Source organism: Arvicanthis niloticus, chromosome 5 (genome assembly GCF_011762505.2).
Source record: "Arvicanthis niloticus isolate mArvNil1 chromosome 5, mArvNil1.pat.X, whole genome shotgun sequence".
In the NCBI taxonomy this organism is placed as follows: Eukaryota; Metazoa; Chordata; class Mammalia; order Rodentia; family Muridae; genus Arvicanthis; species Arvicanthis niloticus.
This window is the reverse complement of record NC_047662.1, coordinates 15,202,414-15,223,529: the sequence shown is the minus strand read 5'-3', so window position 1 is coordinate 15,223,529 and position 21,116 is coordinate 15,202,414. Positions and strand designations below refer to the sequence as shown.

General features: G+C 52.1%; 1 protein-coding gene across 1 annotated transcript; it reads left to right on the top strand.

Moving 5' to 3' along the window:
* The first annotated feature begins 873 nt into the window (after positions 1 to 873).
* On the top strand, positions 874 to 14,169 carry Tas1r2 (taste 1 receptor member 2). Its single transcript, XM_034503677.2, has 6 exons — positions 874 to 1,064; positions 2,946 to 3,246; positions 5,749 to 6,525; positions 7,786 to 7,995; positions 10,970 to 11,093; positions 13,086 to 14,169. Exons 1-6 carry the CDS (start codon positions 874 to 876, stop codon positions 14,012 to 14,014), a joined length of 2,532 nt encoding a protein of 843 aa, XP_034359568.1. The 3' UTR covers positions 14,015 to 14,169.
* The last annotated feature ends 6,947 nt before the right edge of the window (positions 14,170 to 21,116 follow it).

The window sequence follows — 21,116 nt, the reverse complement described above, 5'->3', positions numbered from 1 at the left end:
CAGTGTGACGGAGGCAGTTCTACATCTGAGGCCCCTCTTCCCAGATGACTATGTCAAGTTGACAAAAATTAACCAGCACCCTGGATAGCCAAGGCTCCACCTCCTGCGTGCTGGGATGCCAGCCCTACATCACTGTACCTACCCAGTCTTGGGATGTCCTAACATCCCACGAGGCTGAAGTGGAGACTGAGCTGTGAGGAACCAGGGCGGACCTCCCCAGTACTGTGTCTGAACAACAGTAGACTAGCTTACAGAGTCTGCTGTGAGGAGGTCACACCCCTCTGCATCCTACACCAGCACAGAGCCCAGTGTGTGCAGGAGGAGGGTAGGCGAGAAGACCAGACTGAAGAGATACATGAGAGTATAGGGGTCACCAGGGCACAGTGAAGAAGATGGTTGGGAAAGGAACTTGGGATACCCCAGTCTCCTCTACCCATTGGGTGGGTGGGGGCAGCTCTGGGCTGCATGCCAGCTCGTATGCCTAGTTCTTGTATGCCAAGGGAGACACCAAACCAATGGACAAGGCTGGGCTCACTGTACCCATGGTGATCTCTGCTTTCCTTATGCGTTTTGCATGCCCACCACGGCTCACTGTCACCTTTACAGCCCGTGGCCACACAGGCATGAGCTCAGGCAGAAGGCTGGGTGCAGACACGTCATAAAGACGCCGTGTTCTCCCATGCCATGAAGGCCCCACTGGGCCCCACGAATATATCCTGCTCCAGTCTCTGTTCCAGTCCCAAGCCCTTAAGCATGTCCGCTTGTCCCCGGGGAAGGATTGTCACTATGTAAATGTTTGTGCAAATGCCTCAGTGTGGGGTGACCAACTCCAGAGTGAGGCCAGGCATCTTCTAAGGCTGTTACTTCGCTGGCATGGGGCCCCAGGCAAGGACACTCCACCTGCTGTTTCTCCTGCTGCATGTTCTGCCCAAGCCAGTCAAGCTGATAGAGAACTCTGACTTCCACCTGGCTGGGGACTACCTCCTGGGTGGCCTCTTTTCCCTCCATGCCAACGTGAAGAGCATCTCCCACCTCAGCTACCTGCAGGTGCCCAAGTGCAATGAGTGAGTTTCCAGGGAAGTGGCAAGGGGTGGTAGAGGGGTGGAGCAGAGTCAGGACCCTGGAAAGTGCAGCCCTTTGGAGGCCAGGCCAGGGCCCTGAATGTTTCTCCTTATTCGCTGCCAAACCCTCAATCCTAGATCCAGCCTGCTAGCCCCCAGTGCCCCTCTCCCCGCACAATCTGTTGAGATTTTAGGTGGTTATTTGCAATCCAGAAACCTGGTTTGTCCCGATGTTACAGCCTGGAAAGACAGGGTGTTTAAACTCATACATGGGGTCACCATCAAAGACGTCCTCAGTCACTTTGGCAAATGGGGGAGCCCTCACCCCCAAAAAGACCATGTCAAAGCCTAGTCTAGACATCAGGCTCTGCCTTGTCAGGCAGGAAGTGGTGTTTGAGTAGTGAGCTCTGACACTGGACACTGGGGGGGGGTTGCAGTTCCCAAGGTTGTGGCTGGGGAGACAGGGAGTGCTTCTGGGCTTGGGGAGTCCTCTTTCCCTTCTGTGTGCCATCTGGGGTGACAGCTCCACTTAGAGACTGAGTCACTCTGGTCTTGCTCAGGAGGAGGAACATTCTGGGTGATGGGGAAGAGGGAGAAGGAGGGAGGAAGGGAGAGAGAGAGAGACAGAGACCGAGATGGAGAGACAGAGATACACACAGAGAGACAGAGAGAAAGAGAGACAGACAGAGAGGGCTAACTAAGGGTTGACTATGGGATTTCACCACTTAGATAATGAGGATGATGCCAAGTGGACCTGAGGCTGGGGAGGCTGGGGAGGCTGGGGAGGCTGGGGAGGCTGGGGAGGCTGGGGAGGCTGGGGAGGCTGGGGAGGCTGGGGAGGCTGGGGAGGCTGGGGAGGCTGGGGAGGCTGGGGAGGCTGGGGAGGCTGGTGCTAAGTGCTCTGATGCCTGTGATGATGATGATGAGGCTGGGGAGGCTGGGGAGGCTGGTGCTAAGTGCTCTGATGCCTGTGATGATGATGATGAGGCTGGGGAGGCTGGGGAGGCTGGTGCTAAGTGCTCTGATGCCTGTGATGATGATGATGAGGCTGGGGAGGCTGGGGAGGCTGGTGCTAAGTGCTCTGATGCCTGTGATGATGATGATGGGGTCTGTAATGATTGACAGTGCCAGTGGCAGAGACGCGGTGATGTCACTAGCAATGCTGACTGCAGCAATAACAGCGGTGGTTAACATGGGTGTAGGGATGATGGTGACGGTGGTGATGAGGATGGTTGGGAGTGATGGCGGTAGTCATGGTGATGGTGGTGATGATGATGTTATTGTGTTAGTCGTTCTAATGATTTTTAAAGATGGTGGTACTGATGTTGATGGTGATGGTGATAGTGACCGTGCTAATAGTTATAACAATGGTGTTTTGGTGGTGGTGATGGTAGTTGTGATGGTATGGTAGTGGTGCTGGTGATAATATCAGTGACAATAGCAGTTTGAGCAGCAATGATGGTGGTGATGGTGATGGCAGTGGTGATGTCGGTGGTGGCGGTGATGGTGATGGCAGTGGTGATGTCGGTGGTGATGGTGATGGCAGTGGTGATGTCATTGTTGTCGCTGATGATCACAAACATACGGTAACAGCGATGGTGGTGGTAGCGCTGGGATAGCGGGAGATGACGGTAACAGTGGGGATGGATGGCAGTGTTGGAGGAGGTCACTGTGGGTGTGAGAGGACAATGGTAGGGATCACGGGGATGACAGTGCAGTCACAGGGACAGTGGTGACAGGAATGCTGTTAAGTGCCAGAACCATCTAGGGTGTTCCTTGTCAGATTTTCTCATGTGAGGAACAGAGCAGAGGTTCATTCTATTCCCTGCCCCCCGTTCCCCCTGCTCCCTGTGGACACGCTCCTCACCGTGTGTGGCTCTACAGGTTCAGCATGAAGGTGTTGGGCTACAACCTCATGCAAGCCATGCGCTTCGCCGTGGAGGAGATCAACAACTGTAGCTCTCTGCTTCCCGGCGTGCTGCTCGGCTACGAGATGGTGGATGTCTGCTACCTCTCCAACAACATCCAGCCTGCGCTCTACTTCCTGGCACAGGATGATGACTTCCTGCCCATCCTCAAAGACTACAGCCAGTACAGGCCCCACGTGGTGGCCATCATTGGCCCAGACAACTCTGAATCCGCCATCACCGTGTCTAATCTTCTCTCCTACTTCCTCATCCCACAGGTGATGCCTGGGAGATACGACCCAACCCGGGAGAGTCAGAGGGGCGCGTGCCCTGAGGGAGGGAAACTCTTCCTCCCTGTCAGGCATGATGGGGACATGTGCAGGAGCAGACAGCAGCTCAGACTTACTGGGAAGCCTGTGACAAATCTCTTCACCCTTCTCAGCCTCAGTTTCCCCATTTGTAAAGTGGGCTGATGAAACTCCATCCCAGGACTATCTGTGGGCTGAAAGCAGTCAACCCAGAAGAGTTTTCAGCACACAGTAGGTAGTCTGCAATGCCATCATTACCACAAAATGCATCTTTCTCCAGAATGAGGACTAAGGAACAGGCAGGCAGTATTAGCTTGCTTAGTCGCCTAGCACAGGTTCTGACTCATAGTAGGCCTTTAAGGAGTGCCACTAGGGTCTGGGGAGATGGTTCAGATGGTAAAGTGTGCAGGCATGGGGACCTGAGTTTGGATCTCCAGCACCCACATAAAAAAAACCAGGAGCAGCAGTGGGGGAGAGGGTGTGGAGACGGGGATTCCCTGACCTGTGGGTCAGCCAGTCTTACCAAACTAGTGACTTCCCAAACCTTATCTCCAGAAATACGGCAGAGAGTGATTGAGTAAGATGCCTAATGTCAACTTCTGGCTTCCATGTGTGTATAGACATGTGAAGCTATACACATATGTTCACAAGTACACACGTGTGTGTGTGTGTGTGTGCATACCCACACATGCACACATATACACATATGTACATATACACACATATCCCAAAAGTGCTGATTATCTATTATCTTTTAAATTTGGGGGGGGGGGGGTAAGGGAATGGGGCAAGAGACAGGGTCTCTCTATATAGCCCTGGCTGTCCTGGAACTCACTCTGTAGATCAGGCTAACACTTTGAACTCACAGAGATCTTCCTGCCTCTGCCTCCTGAGTGCTGGGATTAAAGGAATAGACAACCACTCCTGGTATCTTTTAAATATTTTTGGATTTCATTTCCACTTATTGGGAGAGAGTACATGCGTGCATCATGGCACATGTATGAAGGTCAGAGCATTCTCTGGTGTGTGGGACTCGATCCTCTCCTTCCACCAGTGGATCTTGGAAGGCTGAGCTCATCTTCTGGTTTGACAGCAGTGCCTGTACCTCCTCAGCCATCCTGTGAGGCTGGGACAGCTGTCGGCCTAACTGTCCCCAGCCACATGGGTGAAAGTACCCAGTCCAGCACAGGTGTAGAATATTAATTATAAATCAGATTGCCACACAGTAGGCCGGCACAACTATAGGAATTGCTGCTGCAGCTCTTGCCTTGTGAAGTACCCAGAGTGGAGTCAGACACATAGTAGGTGGTAAATGTGTGCCAGCATTTTGACGTGCAATGTCTGGTCCAGGTTGAGTTCGTCCATTTATCCGTGTAACAGATATTTCTTGAACACCTGCTGTGTGCCAGGGATGGTTATAGGTGCTGGGAACTAAGCATAAACCCTTGCAACCTGCTTCTATGGGAAGACACACTTCTTTTAACAAGGCCACACTTCCTGATAGTGCTATTCCCTATGGGTCAAGCATTTAAATACATGAGTCTATGAGGGCCATACCTATTCAAACCACCAAAGATGGGCTGTATGAACTTGAAGTTAGGGAGAGAGAGTCTGGGATAGACATTCTGGGGGGATATGGGTGAAGTCTGCTTCTATAGCAAAAGGTGAGTGAGGTCTGCCCCTGCAGGTACCAAAAAGATCACCAAGGGCATTAACAATATCCACTCTCAGCTTTCTGGATGGAAGGCAGGTATTTCATTTTTATCTTCCCCACTGGGGAGACACCCCAGCATGATTACCATTCCTGGTTTCCCTACTGACCTTTGGTCAAAAAGACTTTTATGCCTCTAACACCTATAAACAGGTGGGAAGATGGTGGGTAGACTCAGAGAAGAACCGGAGTGTGGGGTTGGAAACATCAAGTTTGAGAAGGGAGGTGGATAGTCCCAAATCCAAGCCTGAGGTTCAGGAGGGATGATGGAGCCAGGGTTGGATGACGGGGGTGCAGGCAATGATGTTTGTACAAGAGGCTACATGAGACTTGTAAGGAAGATGGTGTGGTGGGAGAGAAACAAGGCTGGGAGCCTCATTTGGGGGTACCCTGAGGCTATGAGGTCACAGCAGAGGGTGCGTGGCTGACGACGAGGCTGGGATGCTGGGGGTAGGACGAGAGCCGCTCAGGAGGAGGTTGCTAAGCTGTGGGAAGAGACAGGCTTGCTAACCCATGGGGAGAGACAGTTACCACCTAGCCAGGGTGTCACACGTAACAGGTGCCCTGTCGGGGGCACTAGGTGAAGAAGGGACTGATGTGGGTCACCCAGCCAGGGCACAGCGCATAGTAGGACCTCACGTGTACTAAGGTGGCCATGATGATGACAGCATAGACACAGCCCTGGGCATGTATGTGTCCCTACGTGTCACCAGGGTAATGATGTCAGGGTAATGATGTCTTCTAACACCTCCCTCCGGCAGGTCACTTACAGCGCCATCTCCGACAAGCTGCGGGACAAGCGGCGCTTCCCTGGCATGCTACGCACAGTGCCCAGCGCCACGCACCACATCGAGGCTATGGTGCAACTAATGACTCACTTTCAGTGGAACTGGATCGTGGTGTTGGTGAGTGATGACGATTACGGCCGGGAGAACAGCCACCTGTTGAGCCAGCGTCTGACCAGCGCTAGCGACATCTGCATTGCTTTCCAAGAGGTTCTGCCCTTACCCCAACCCAGCCAGGTCATGACGTCCCAGGAGCAGAGGCAACTGGACAACATCCTGGACAAGCTGCGGCGGACCACGGCGCGCGTGGTGGTGGTGTTCTCGCCGGAGCTGAGCCTGCACAACTTCTTCCTCGAGGTTCTGCGCTGGAACTTCACGGGCTACGTGTGGATTGCCTCTGAGTCCTGGGCTATCGACCCGGTTCTACACAATCTCACAGAGCTGCGCCACACAGGTACTTTTCTGGGTGTCACCATCCAGAGGGTGTCCATCCCTGGCTTCAGCCAGTTCCGAGTGCGCCAAGGCAAACCGGGGTATCCCATGCCTAACAAGACCAACCTGCGAACTACCTGCAACCAGGACTGTGACGCCTGCTTAAACATCACCGAATCCTTCAACAACATCCTCATGCTTTCGGGGGAGCGCGTGGTCTATAGCGTGTACTCGGCGGTCTACGCTGTGGCCCACGCCCTCCACAGACTGCTCCGCTGCAACCAGGTCCGCTGCCTCGAGACAAGGGTCTACCCATGGCAGGTGAGGGCCTAGACACGCAGGGACTGACTCCACCATTGCTGTGCTCAGGGTCTGGGCAAAGGGGTACAGGAAGCCACAGGGGATCCCCTAACTCCAGATGCCCAGCAAGCACAGGGTCTGAGTTCGAATCCTCAGCAGCCATGTAAGAAGCTAGACTTGGCTGTGGACTTGCCTATAAACCCAGTGCTGGGGCAGGTAGAGATGGGAGATTTGTTGGCATTGATGGCTGCCAGCGGAGCTCCAGGGAATCAGATGGGAAGTGAGAGAGGACACTTGATGTTCTCCCTCCCACCCTGTACATACACTCTACACACACACACACACACACACACACACACACACCAGCCTAACTCTGATCTATTTCAGTCACGTATCACCCCCCCCCCCCCCCAGTTCTAAGTACCTACATTTTGAAAGGTGCAGTTCCTTGAAAGGCGCTTGGCTGCCAGCCGAGTGCCAGCTCTTGAGTGCTGAGACGCTGGTAGCCTGTGTCATTGCTCAGGGCGGTGCTATGGCACTTGTCATGTGCTCACTAGGATGCATCCTCACGGTTGATTGTGCACACTTAGGGAGGCTGCTCTGTTAGGAGCACGTTTTTAGTTAGCACCAGTGTGGGGAGCTGACCTTACGATTTAGGGGAGCAGGAATGGGGGAAGGTCCAGCCTCTGGAGGGATGCCCCAGGTGACTCCTAGGAGAAAGGAGGAGAAGAAAGCATTATTCTCATCTGCTCTTCTAAGCTTTTTCCTGTTTTCTTAATGTTTTATTTATATGAGTGTTTGCCCATGTGTTATGTCTGTGCGCCATGCGTTCAGTGCCCGTGATCCGAAGAGGCATTGGATTTCCTGGAATTGGGATTGCTGGGAATCAAACTCAGGACCTCTGGAAGAGCAGCCAGTGCTCTTAACCGCTGAGCCATCTTTACAACTCCCGTACTAAGTTTCTGATATGGCTCCAGAGCCCAGAAGAATCCTGTTGCTTTCATTTTGCAGAAGAGAAAACAGGAAGTTTCTTCTGTCAAGAAGCTGGAAGTCCAGAGAGGTTGAGCAACAGGGCTAAAGTTGCACAGGGCTAAAGTGGCAGGGCTGAGACCTAGCTCCAGGCTAGGTTCCAGAGTCACCACCTGACAGTTCCATGTCTCCAGCGCTCCCATTAGACAGGTCACATTGAGGCTGGTGTGGGGGGTGGGCGCGCGGTAGACTCTCAAATGTCTGGTCCCATCTGGTCCCAACACTGCTAATCTTTCTTCCTGACCCCTCCAGCTTCTCAACAAGATCTGGCATGTCAACTTCACACTCCTTGGCAACCAGCTCTTCTTCGACCAGCAAGGGGACATGCCGATGGTCCTGGACATCATCCAGTGGCAGTGGGACCTGAGCCAGAACCCCTTCCAAAGCATTGCCGCCTACTCCCCCACCAAGAAGAGGTTGACCTACGTTAGCAATGTGTCCTGGCACACCCCTAACAACACGGTCAGCTTGGAGGGTAGCCCCTTGGGGGCTTGCTGAGAAGGGGATCCGGAGATGCATCAGAAATAGCCGGCAGGGTCTCCACTTGGGGTGTAGGGTCTAGGGCCATGTCCTTCTTTGTCAACTGAGAGCTACAGAGTTGAAGGTGCTTTAGCTCCAGGAGATGGGGAACCAGGGGCTTCGGCTCACAGCCTTGCACTGAAGTGCATGTGGCTCCCCTCTCAGCCTGAGGTGATGGGTTAGGCCCATTCCTTGATGCTACCACCAAACAACTGACAAGAAGCAGCTTAACGAACGCAGGATGCATTTCCGCTCAGGGTTTGAGGATACAGTCTGTCATGGTGGCTGACCCCATCGTATCCACAGACTGGAAGCAGAGAGAGACAGATGCTGGCACTCAGCTCCCTTCCTCCCTGTTATTCAGGCCAGGGCCCCAGCCCATGGGATGAGGCCACTCACATCCAAGGTGGATCTTCCCTCTGCTAAAATTTTCTAGAGACACCCTCTCAGACATACGCAGAGGTGCATCTTCACAGATCCTAAATTTCATCAAGTTGATAGGATTATCCATCACAGCGACCAAGGCTACTGCCCCATTGTATAGGCCGGAACACCAAAGGCACAGAGAGGTTGCGTAATCTCCTTAACTCCACACAGCTTGCCTATGGTAGAGGCTTTCTCTACCCAGCCTTCCAGCTGTCGCCAATCACCACAGTTGAGTCTGTGGAGTGAGTCAGGTTCATGTCTCTCTGTTTTCTTGAGCCCGGACCACAGATGTTCTTTGTCTCAGGTTCTGGAGGCAGAAGCCGAGGGAGAGGTGAGGCTGGTCCCTGCAGAGGCCAGGAGACTGCTTAGCCTCTCTCCTGCTGTTTGGCAGCTTGCTGGCACTCCCTGGCTCTCCTTGGCTTGTGGACGCTCCACTCTGGTCTTTGCCTTCGTTATCTGATAGTCTCTCTGTGGTCTTGTATCCCTTCTGTGTAAGAACACCAGTTCTCTCAGATGAGGGACCATTCTTTTCTTTAGTTATATATGCGGTGGCCCTACAATGGAGTCAGGTCGTATACTTAGGACATAAGCATTAAGATCTGCAAGGTGGTGGCCCACACCTTTAATCCCAGCACTTGGGAGGCAGAGGCAGGCGGATTTCTGAGTTCGAGACCAGCCTGGTCTACAGAGTGAGTTCCAAGATAGCCAGGCTTACACAGAGAAACCCTGTCTTGAAAAAACAAAAACTAAACAAAAGGCCACAAGGTCTCACTCGGTCTTCGTTCCCATTGAAATGCAGAGCCTGAGGTAAGGCTGGCTGGACAGCAGGCCTCATGAATCCTCTGGTCTCCAACGACCCAGCACTGGCATTAACAAGCATGAACCAATCCTGGCTTTTGACATGAGTTCTGGAGATGGAACTTGGGGCCTCAAGCTTTTGTGTGAAACACACTACCAATGGCGTTATTTCTCCAGAGCCACCATCCATGTATGAGTGAATGAGAGCCACTGTGAGGTCTTAGGGGTGCAAGGCAGGCCTGATCTGGTTACTCAGGAGCTGGTAAGAGATCTTGAGTTCACAGGGGGGAGAGACCTGGCAATGTGTGGTGGGCCATGGCTCTGGATAAAGGACATATGTGTGTCTGTGCTGAGGGCCGTGCACCTACACAGTGCATGCTCATATTCTTGACAGAGAAGTCCCCATAAGGTACAGGGAGGCCCGTAGTGGTTTAGATGTTTAATTATTTCAAATTGATGATGATGATGATGATGTGTGTGTGTGTGTGTGCATGTGTGAGTGTGAGCATGCACGCCGTGGGGCACGCATAGAGGTTAAAGAACAACTTTGTGAAGTCATTTCTCTCCTCCCACCTTTACATGGGCTCTGGGAATTGAACCCAGGTCCTCAGGCTTGGCTGCAGACACCTTTACCAGCTGAGGTATATCTTAGCCCATGGATGTTTACTTTTGACTTGTGTGAGTCACTCACGTTTCTCCATGAAGTGCTAGGGAGGTGACAAGCTATCTACATATATCATCTGATGGCCAAGTACAAGAAAGACCTGTGTGTGTGTGTGTGTGTGTGTGTGTGTGTGTGTGTGTGTGTGTGTGTAGGGAGAGAGGATCATGAAAGCAGAGACCTGACTTGATGACTTGAGAGAGGCAAAAAGAGCTAGGCGCTGGCGCTGAGAGGGCCTTTTGTGGCTCCGGGGTCTGAGCCTTAAGCCCTCCTTATGTGTGCCTATAAGAGACCATTCTCCTTGGTCACAAAAATGATGTCCACAGAATCTAGCATCTGCTCACCCAGCCCAGAGCTGTGGCTGTCCGAGGCCTTCCCTGTCTCCTGTCTCTACCATGCTCTTACCCACACGTGGTTCCCTCACCAGGCTCAGATGCTACATCCTCCTCGTCCTCAGTCCTAATGTCTCCTCCGTAGAGAGCTCATCTTTTCATCCTATGCTTGGCGGCCTTTGTGCGCTGGGCTCCTCTGGGATAGAGACATAGGCTCAGGAACTGCCTTTGGGTTCTAGCTCACCCGAGACCTCCACTCTTCAGAAGGACATGCCAACCGAAAGTCTTAGCTGTAATAATAGGGAAACATGGTGACAGTTCAGGTAAGGGTGGATCCAGGATCTCTTGATAGCTCTCTTGGTAGCAACCCTTCCCTACCAAGATCAGGTTTTTCTTTGACCGAGATGTCCTCTTTGTGATAAGATGGCTGCCAGGACCCTGAGGGTTGCACTTTATCTTGTCAGCATCCTCAGTAAGTGTCTGTCTTCACTCTTGGGTGCCTTTACCAGAGGATGGTGGATTGGGTTAGGTCATAGACAGGCAAAACCGAGAGAGTCTTGCAGAGATTCAGTTTTAACAGCATTTCAGACAGGGTCAGGCTATCCTCTCCTACGAGTGTCCTGATGGGTGTGGGAGAGATCAGGGGCCTCCCAGAGGGCGGGAAGAGAGGGCTCAGAGTCTCTCATCTTCCTCCCTCCAGGTCCCTGTATCCATGTGTTCCAAGAGCTGCCAGCCTGGGCAAATGAAAAAACCTGTGGGCCTCCACCCCTGCTGCTTTGAGTGCCTGGACTGTCCGCCAGGCACCTACCTCAACCGCTCAGTAGGTATGCCTCCCACCACCCCACCTCACCCTTCATTAGCAGACCCCAGGCCCTCTGTTCAAGGCTCCATGTCCCCACCCCGTCCTGGAGTTTTCAGAGGTCCCTTCACTTCGCCAGGGTCTCTGGCAGTCTTCCCAGGGGATGCAAGTATCCAAAGGCTACTTGCCTTTGCCCAGGCCTGGTCCCTCTTGTGGCTTCTCATAAAGCGAAATCCTCAGTGCAGGTTTCTCTGTGATACTTCAGGATCAGTCCCCACGCTGTGTGCCCAGCACGTCATCCACTGAGCCGTCACCCTGGTCCCCATTGACTGAATTCTTTTGAAAGCCACACTTTTTCTAGATCACTGACTCCAGTGTTTAAACTCACATTGGTGTGTAACACAGTTCATTGTTGAGTGAAAAGCTTTTGCATGACCCTGTTGATCAAAAATTAATTGGTGATTTCACCTCTGAGTAAAAACACTTGCTGTGTGCCCAGCAGCAAGCAGGGCCCCAGCTAAGTGCTGATCAAGTGTGTGGAAGGCTTCTGCTGGCCTGTCTGTCGCAGCTGTCAGTGGCCTGAAGATAGGGCCGGCCTTTACTGGTCTCTGGGGCTCTTCATCTCTGGTACCGACCACAGTATCTGACTCTCCATGCTCTCTGTGGGGTTGGGGAGACACGGTTGGTGAAGAGCTTGTCTTGCAAACATGAGGACATGGGATTGAACCCCAGAATTCATGTGAAACAGAGCCAAGCATGGTGGCATGTACTTGGGACCAGCGTTGGGGAGGTTGAATCATGGGACTCCCTGGGGCTCACAGGTCTGCCTGTTTAGCTAACTTATGAGTTCCAGACAAGCAAGAGAGCTAGTCTCCAGAAGGAAGGAAGGAAGGAAGGAAGGAAGGAAGGAAGGAAGGAAGAAAGGAAGGAAAAGGAAGGAAGGAAGGAAGGAAGGAAGGAAGGAAGGAAGGAAGGAAAGATAGCAGGCAGGCATTTGAGGAACAATATTGATATTGTCCTCTGGGGTGTACACTTATGTACACACACATGTGCACACACAACATGTAAACACACACATGCACACACATGTGCACACACAACATGTAAACACACACATTCAAACCCCCATCCCAGCCGGGCAGTGGTGGCGCACGCCTTTAATCCCAGCACTTGGGAGGCAGAGGCAGGCGGATTTCTGAGTTCGAGGCCAGCCTGGTCTACAGAGTGAGTTCCAGGACAGCAAGGGCTACACAGAGAAACCCTGTCTCGAAAACAAACAAACAAACAGAAACAAACAAACAAAAAAAACCCCCAACCAACCAAACAACAACAAAACCAAACCCCCATCCCACTGAAGATGTGGTTATAGGTCTGTCTTTATTAGGGTTTTACTGCTGTGAACAGGCACCATGACCAAGGCAACTCTTATAAGGACAACATTTAGTTGGGGCTGGCTTACAGGCTCAGAGGTTCAGTCCATTATCATCAAGGCAGGAACATGGCAGCATCCAGGCAGGCATGGTGCAGGAGGAGCTGAGAGTTCTACATCTTCATCTGAAGGCTGCTAGTGGAATACTGGCTTCCAGGCAGCTAGGATGATGGTTTTAAAACCCACACCCACAGTGACACACCTACTCCAACAAGGCCACACCTCCTAATAGTGCCACTCCCTGGGCCAAGCATACACAAACCATCACAAGGTCTCTTTCCCTTGAGAATGATATCTTGGCAGAGAGGCCTTGAAGTTGGTGGGTTCTGAGCAAGGAGACCTGGGTTTGAATCCTGATTTGGCAACTTACCGGCTTTGTGACTTTGAAAAAGTGACTTAACGTAGCTGGGCCCCGTTTGTCTGTGAGATGAGGTGGCAGGGAACTTTGCTCAGTCACAGCAGTAGGACTTCCTTCAGCTTTTCTCTGCCTCAGGCCCAGAGAACATGGTGGCGGGGGTGGGGGTGGGAGTGGGGAGGGGGGCTCGCATGTGGGGTCCCACTGACAAGCCTTGCCGTGGGCTCTTACAGATGAGTTTAACTGCCTGTCCTGCCCGGGTTCCATGTGGTCCTATAAGAACGACGTGACTTGCTTCAAGCGGCGGCTGGCCTTCCTGGAGTGGTACGAAGTGCCTACCATCGTGGTGGCCATACTGGCTGGCCTGGGCTTTCTCAGTACTTTGGCCATTCTGTTCATCTTCTGGAGACATTTCCAGACACCCATGGTGCGCTCGGCCGGTGGCCCCATGTGCTTCCTGATGCTGGTGCCGCTGCTGCTGGCGTTTGGGATGGTGCCTGTGTATGTGGGGCCCCCCACGGTCTTCTCGTGTTTCTGCCGCCAGGCCTTCTTCACGGTCTGCTTCTCCATCTGCCTATCCTGCATCACTGTGCGCTCCTTCCAGATCGTGTGCGTTTTCAAGATGGCCAGACGTCTGCCAAGTGCTTACGGTTTATGGATGCGTTACCACGGGCCCTATGTCTTCGTGGCCCTCATCACGGCTATCAAGGTGGCCCTGGTGGCGGCCAACATGCTGGCCAACACCATCAACCCCATTGGCCGGACCGACCCCGATGACCCCAACATCATGATCCTCTCTTGTCACCCTAACTACCGCACCGGGCTACTTTTCAACACCAGCATGGACTTGCTGCTGTCCGTGCTGGGTTTCAGCTTCGCCTACATGGGCAAGGAACTGCCCACCAACTACAACGAAGCCAAGTTCATCACTCTCAGCATGACCTTCTCCTTTACCTCCTCCATCTCCCTCTGCACCTTCATGTCTGTCCACGATGGCGTGCTGGTCACCATCATGGACCTCCTGGTCACTGTGCTCAACTTTCTGGCCATCGGCTTGGGATACTTTGGCCCCAAGTGTTACATGATCCTCTTCTACCCGGAGCGCAACACTTCAGCTTATTTCAATAGCATGATCCAGGGCTACACGATGAGGAAGAGCTAGCCCCGCCCACTGGCCTCAGCAACAGACCCCCAGCCACGCTACCGGTGTTCCTCTGCCATTCTTTGCAGCGTAGCTATTTTTACCCACCTAGCGCTTGAAAATACCCATAATGCGCGCGCGCACGCACACACACACACTCACGCACACACACACACACACACACCCGCCCACGAGCCGTTTCACTGGCCAGGACCTACCACCCACTTATGGAAGAAACCACCAAGGTGACCTATGGGGCTCCAAGGATGGCCTACCACTGCCATCTAGTGGTCACAGTGAGCACCTGCGGGCCATGGCCCATGCCTTCCAACCTGCTCATGGCTAGTGGCTGAGGCCAACCGTGGTGTCCACCATGTCCCCCAGATGTCTGTGTATCTATGTTCTAGTCCAGTTCTTGGGAAGCACAGACTGGGGCTCCTGCGTTCTAATGGTCAGATGGACATCATGGGCCCTTTATTGTTGCTTATGAATAAACTTCCCTCTGGTGAAATCAATGTCCCTTCTTGACTTCAGAGGTTTCCTGAGGAAGGGCATGGACTCAGTCTGGGTATTCATTGTGTCTGGGTGACCTCGGGCCAACTTGTCTTTGATGCTACACTTTCCCATCTCTGAAATGGGAGTCATAGTTGCAGGTGTTGACGTTTGGAGGCTGAAGAAATGGAAGCTGGGATAAGTCACTCTTCTGGAAGAGATATGGGGAGAGTCACAGTATGGCTGCTATAGGCTCTGGACAGGGAGAGGGAGCTTGTGGGTCTTAAGAGGAGCTTCCTTAAGAGAAAAAGCCACCATAGATAGCTTGGCAGGGGGCTGCAAGAGACTTAGTCTTCATTTCTTGTTCTGGGGTGTGTGTATACACTCTCCGGGGAAATACACTCTCCACTGTGTTAACTTGGCTACTCGCTAGGAGTCCCAGATCAGAAAGGCACGAGACAAAAGTGAAGTTATAATAAAAGTTTTAGGCCTGGGTATCAGGGAGCTGTGCTCACGTGTGCAGGGAGGAGGGAGTCTTCCAGGTCATAGCAGGTTTACTGACCAGCTCTGTCCAGAGTGAGCTGTGGAAAGGCAGAGAGAGTCTGATTCCTGAGAGAGAGAGAGAGAGAGAGAGAGAGAGAGAGAGAGAGAGAGAGAGAGAGAGAGAGAGAGAGGAGACTATAACACAACAAGAATCTATGATATAACTCAATAAGGTTAAATTTGTACACAGTGGGTGCTCAATAAATGTCAATCACTTATAAATTCACATGCCTCTGAAACCATCAGGGCAATGTAAAGTTGTGCTCTGTGTGTATGTGTGTGTGCGCATGCGTGCGTGTGCAGGTATACCTATACATGTGTGTGCATGCATGTGAAAGTCAGAGGAAAACAACAGGCTGAATAGCTCCACTACAGAGATCTACAGACAGGAGAGCTGAGGGCCTGAAGCTGCTCAGACCAAGATGGACCAGCGCTGCAGCCCCAGTCTGAGGCCAAGGGCCAGGGCACCCACATCCAAGGTCAAAGGCTAAGGGAATTAGAGTTGGAGGATGTCTGTTGTAACAGAAGCACTCACTCAAGGATAGCTAAATGCACGCTAGCTTCGTTCTTCCATGCTTTATTCTTGCCAGGCCCACTGGGAGGGTCTTCCTGTTCAGTATGCTGGCCCGCCTGCCAATCATCTCAGGAAACGCCCAGAGCTGTGCTTTACCAACTTTCTAGGAGGTTCTTCTTCCCTTCCTTCCTCCCTCTCTCCCTTCTTCCTTCCCTTCCTCCCTCCCTCCCTCCTTCCTTTCCTCCGTCCCTCCCTCTTCTTTTCTTTTTTGTGGTTTTGTGAGACAGGGTTTCTTTGTGGATCCTTGGCTGTCCTGGAACTTACTTTGTAGACCAGGTGAACCTCAAACTCTCGGAGACCCACCTGCCTCTGCCTCCCAAGTGACAGGATGCAATCAGACCGACCAACAGAAGCTTTCAGCAGCCACTAAGGATGAGGGGTTTTCTAGAAGGAAGGTCTTTGTGGATGCTCCTTCTCCATCCCCTCCAGAATTCCCAGGGGAGTCCAGAGCCAACACACGGAGGCCTGGCTGAGCCCTTAGCTTTTGTAGGGCCTGGTTCTGGCCATGGCTGTGTCCTGTCTGTCCTCCTTGCCTGAGGGAGCAGATTTTGGGAGCACAGGGAGTTTTAATCTCTTAATTCTTTCTCTTTACATCTGTCTATGCCTTGGCTTAATATTCTTTTTAAAGAGCTAATGGCCTCATTTCTGGGTTCTGTTGGAGGACCACCATTAGTGGAGAAAAATCCCAGAACCTCCCTGAGCTCAGAGGATACCTACTGCCCACCTGTACAGCTGCCTCAATGGAGGAGTCCTTTCTTCCCCTCCAGAGGTTATTGAGGACACCCTCCACTTTTACACAACTATTATATGTATGTGTGTGTGTGTATTGTCTGTGTGTGTTGCATATATATGTGGTGTGTGTGTGTGATGTATGTGGTAGCTTGTAAGCATGTGTGTGGTATATGTGTGTAGGTGTGTGTGGTGTGTATGGTGTGGAGTGTGTGTATGTGTGGTGTGTGGTGTGTGGTGTGTGGTGTGTGGATGTATGCTGTATGCAGGTACATACACATATATGTTTGTCCACAAGCATGGGGAAGCCAGAGGACCACCCCCCATGTTTTTCCATTGTGTTTTCTTGAGCCATGGCTTTTCATTGGCTGGAACTCACCCAGTAGACCAGGCTGGCCCACAAACTCTAGGGATCCTCCTGTCTCTGCTTCCTCATTGGGATAACACGTGAATCTTTTTGAGTCTTTTTTTTTTCCCACATGCTCAGGTCCTTGTGCTTGCAAGGTAACCCTGTTACCAGCTGCTTCCCCCCCCCCCCCCCAGGCTAGACCACTAGCTATGTCCTTTGGGACATGCATAAGCTTTCTCATGATGGCCCTTCCTCTGTGATAGCAGATGGATTCTTCTTTGAAGATGTGCCCACTCTAGGACCTTCTGTGACTTCCACTGATTCCCCATCACCCCTTTATCTCCTCAAACACCCAATAGCCCCTGCTCTCAGAGCCAGAGCTCTGTGAGTGGCACTGTATTCTGGGGTGTCGGTGGGGGAAAGGTGATATTTTCCTCGTCTCGCTGTTGGTTCAGGGATGGGCACATGACCTGGGTTGGTCTAATCAGAGGGACTCTCAGGATTTGTGCTGGGACAGAGTCATAAAGTAGAAAGGCCACAGGAATGCTGGGGCAGTTTTCTGGGTGGGTCAGACTTCCAAACTCCCGCTCTCCCTATGTCCTCACGGTGGACTCACCTCCCACTGCTCTCTATGGCCACACTGACTCCTCTCAAGCTTCCATTCTGCCACCATCTTGAGGCCTTGGCACTGACTGCTTTCTTCTCCCAGAATGCCCCTCTTTGGTAGCCCTGTGGCTTGGTGCCTTGTTTATTCTCTGCCTCCTGATTGGCAGCTGTCCTTCACCCATCACAGGATGAATGAATATTTTACTACCTTGCTGTGTTCACCTGGCCCAGGATACAATAAACACATGCACATGGGGGCTCTGACTTTTGTCTCCTGACTGTCAGGCACCTAGGAGAGCACCCTGGCCAGAACAAATCCTTGTGAGTGTTGTCAGAAGTGACAACAGGTGGGACTGGGCTGTGGGATCAAGTACTGTCAACCCAATAGCTGCTCTGGAAGTCTGGAAGAAATGGCCAGAAAGAAGAGTTCACCAGTTCGGTGGTAAGAGCACTGACTGCTCTTCCAGAGGTCCTGAGTTCAATTCCCAGCAACCACATGGTGGCTCACAACCATCTGTAATGGGATCTGATGTCCTCTTCTGATGTGTCTGAAGACAGTGACAGTGTACTCTTTATATATATATATATATACACACACACACACACACACACACATGTGTATATCACCTATGAGAGGGGATTGTAAGCATTAATTAATTAATTAATTAATTCATCCATTCATTCAGTGAACAAGTGCCAAATGAGAACTACCCAAGATTCAGGCCCAGCACAGCATCAAGAACAACTATCACCTTAGAAGACAATCCCTGCTCCCAGCACATAGCACACAGCCCACACAGCCATTCTTCCTTGCTCTAGGATTCAGAGAGGGATGGGGATTCAGGGAGTCATGGAAGCCAGAGAGGACCCTTCTGCAAGCCAAGGAAGGCTCTTGATATGTTGACAGCTCGTATCAGGCAGAGGGCAGAAGAATGAGCAGTGGCTCTGAGCCTGGTGGCAGAAGAGTGCCCCCTCTACACACATGCATACGCAAGATAGACAGACGTGTTTCTAAAGAAGAATGAACAGGTCTGTGGCCAAAGGGGGGCGTGTTCTAGGAAGAGAGCCAGCCTGAGCAAAGGCCCTGTGGTAGGAAGACCTAGTGATACAGATAGCAGAAAGTTAGGGAGCTGGACCTGAGAGAGCCAGAGGTGAGGGAGGAGAGGCAAGGGGGAAGAGACAGAAACATGAGACAGGTGTGGGGGTGGGGGGGAGAGGAGAGAAAAACGGGTAGGAGGGAAAAACATGGAGAAGCAAGACAGAGGTGGGCAGCCACGTGGACAGTGGGGTGACATCACTGTGCATGCCACAGGACAGCTGAGGTCTTCAGCAGCATAACTACCCCCAGGGAGTCCCTGACAAAGTGTGATTCAGACTTTGTCCTGAGACAGGGCCTAGGGGGCTTTGAGAGAAAGGAGCAGACGTGTGGGGGTGGAGCTCAAGGGCTGAATGAGGCTAGAAGACCCTTGAGGAGTGGGTTACTAGGTCTGATGGAACCAGTGATGATCATGGGGTTGGGGCTACATCAGTTCTGTGGAGCGGAGAGCTGCCGGGGGGTGGGTGGTGAACTAGGGAAGGGATCCTGGCTTCCGACTATCTAGGATGGTTTTTTGTGCGGTTTGGGCCATCCCAAGCCTTGAGGCATGCTTGACACCCAGTCTAGGATGCTGGAGGCTCCAGAATTTCTGCTGGCCTTCCAATGCAGTGTACCGATGCCACATAGAGAGGTCTAGCAGATGCCAGCATCCTACAGAGAACTTGGGACCCCACAGGCCAACAGCCATCCAAGATCAACCCAACTCTTGTGCTGCCTAGTTCTTGGGGGTATAAGCAATAGGGCTGGAGCCTCTCTTGCCTCAGGTCTTCAATCCTAGGATGAGGGCACCCAGGTGGAATGTCTAGGATGGCGAAGCAAAGGCAGACCTGCTTCTGCGATTGGGGAAATGGCTGGCCATCCTCCTTCCAGTGATGATGTATGGGCCATCTGCTTCCAGTTAGCAGCTCCAGGCGCCTAATTGGCAGATCAAACGATCTGATGTTCCACGTTAGATAAGTTGTTAACGCATACTCTGGACACTGACAGTTTTTGGATGCATTCCAAGCCCCATCCGACCACCACAGGAGCCGGGTGCTAATACGAACCAGGCCCTGGGTGCAGAAGTGAGAGGACTGTGAACAACTTTGAAGGGCCTAGGCAGATGCAGCCGTTGCTGCCTGAGAGTCACTGAGACTTAACAGTGGACTTGAACACAGAGGCGACGGGAGCTCTCAGAGAGGATACAGTCTCCAGTGGCAGCTGAGGACTCCAAGGAACCCCTGGATCCTGTCCCCATGGAACCATGAAAGGCGTTGCTACAGATTAGAAGCAAAGAAAGGGACCTTGGTTCCTGGAGTGTCTGTGACTTATAGGGCTCTGTCTACGTGGCCATAGCTTCATCGTCTGGGAAACCAGAAAACAATCCTGCTACACTGGAGGGGACAAATTGTCTCAGGTCCCTCTGTGTCTGAGACACAGTGGGCCTGGGCATGGTTCTTATCTGCCAGGAGTTACCTCTGAAGTCACTGTCACAGAAGCTTCAGTATAGAGTCACAGTGTCCCCTCAGAGTCACAGTGTCCCCCTCCCAGAGACATGGTGTTCCCCCTTAGAGTCATAGTCTCCCCCTCAGGCAGTCACAGTATCCTATAACAGAGTCACAGTGTCCCCAACAAGAAATTATTATAGGGTCCCAATTGTAGATTCACAGTGTCCCCTCACAGAGTGACAGTGTCCCCTCACAGAGTGACAGTGTCTCCTCACAGAGTGACAGTGTCCCCTCACAGAGTGACAGTGTCTACTCACAGAGTGACAGTGTCCCCTCACAGAGTGACAGTGTCTACTCACAGAGCCACAGTATCCCCTCACAGAGTGACAGTGTCTACTCACAGAGCCACAGTGTCCCCTCACAGAGTAACAGTGTCTACTCACAGAGCCACAGTGTCTCCCCTCAGAGTCATATTGTTCCCACAGAGAGTCACAGTGTCCCCCTCCCAGAGTCACACTGACTCTTGACAGTCAGTGTTCCTCTCACAGAGTTAGTCACACTACCCCCTCACAGAGTCATAGCGTCTTGCAGAGAGTTGTGGTATCCCTTAACAGAGTCACAGTATCCCCTCAGAGTTACATAGTCTCTTCAGAGTCAGAGCATCCATCTCACAGAGTCCCAGAGTCCCTTCAGAGTAACAGTGGCCCCATACAGAGTCATAGTATCCTGTCACAGTGTTCCCAACACAAAGTCACAGGGTTCCTATTACAGATTCACAGTGTCCCCCTGGAGAGTCGCAGTAGCCCCATACAGAGTCATAGTATCCTGTCACAGAGTAACAATGTCCTCCGACAGAGTTACAGCGTTTCCTCTCAGAGTCACAATGTTCCTTCCCGCAGAGAGTCACAATATCCTCCTCATCGAGTCAAAGTGTCCCCTCACAAAGTCACAGTGCCCTCCCCCAGTCGCAATGTCAAGAAACATAGTCACAATGTTTTTATTTTCTCAGACTCACAGTGTCCACTTCACTGAGTCTTAGGGTCCCCCTCACAGAGTCATAGTGCCCCCATGTGGTGAGCTGAATGGATTTTACATTATGAGACGGCTTATAAGCCTATCAGGGGCAGGGAGTGGAAGGTGGTGGTTTGAATAGGAGTGGCCCCCATAGGCTTTATATATTTGAATACTTAGTGTCCTGGGAGTGGAATCATTGGAAAGGATTAGAAGGATTAGGAGCTGGGGCCTTTTGGGAGGAAGTTGTGTCACTGGAGGTGGGCTTTGAGGTTTTAAAAGTCCATGCCAAGTCC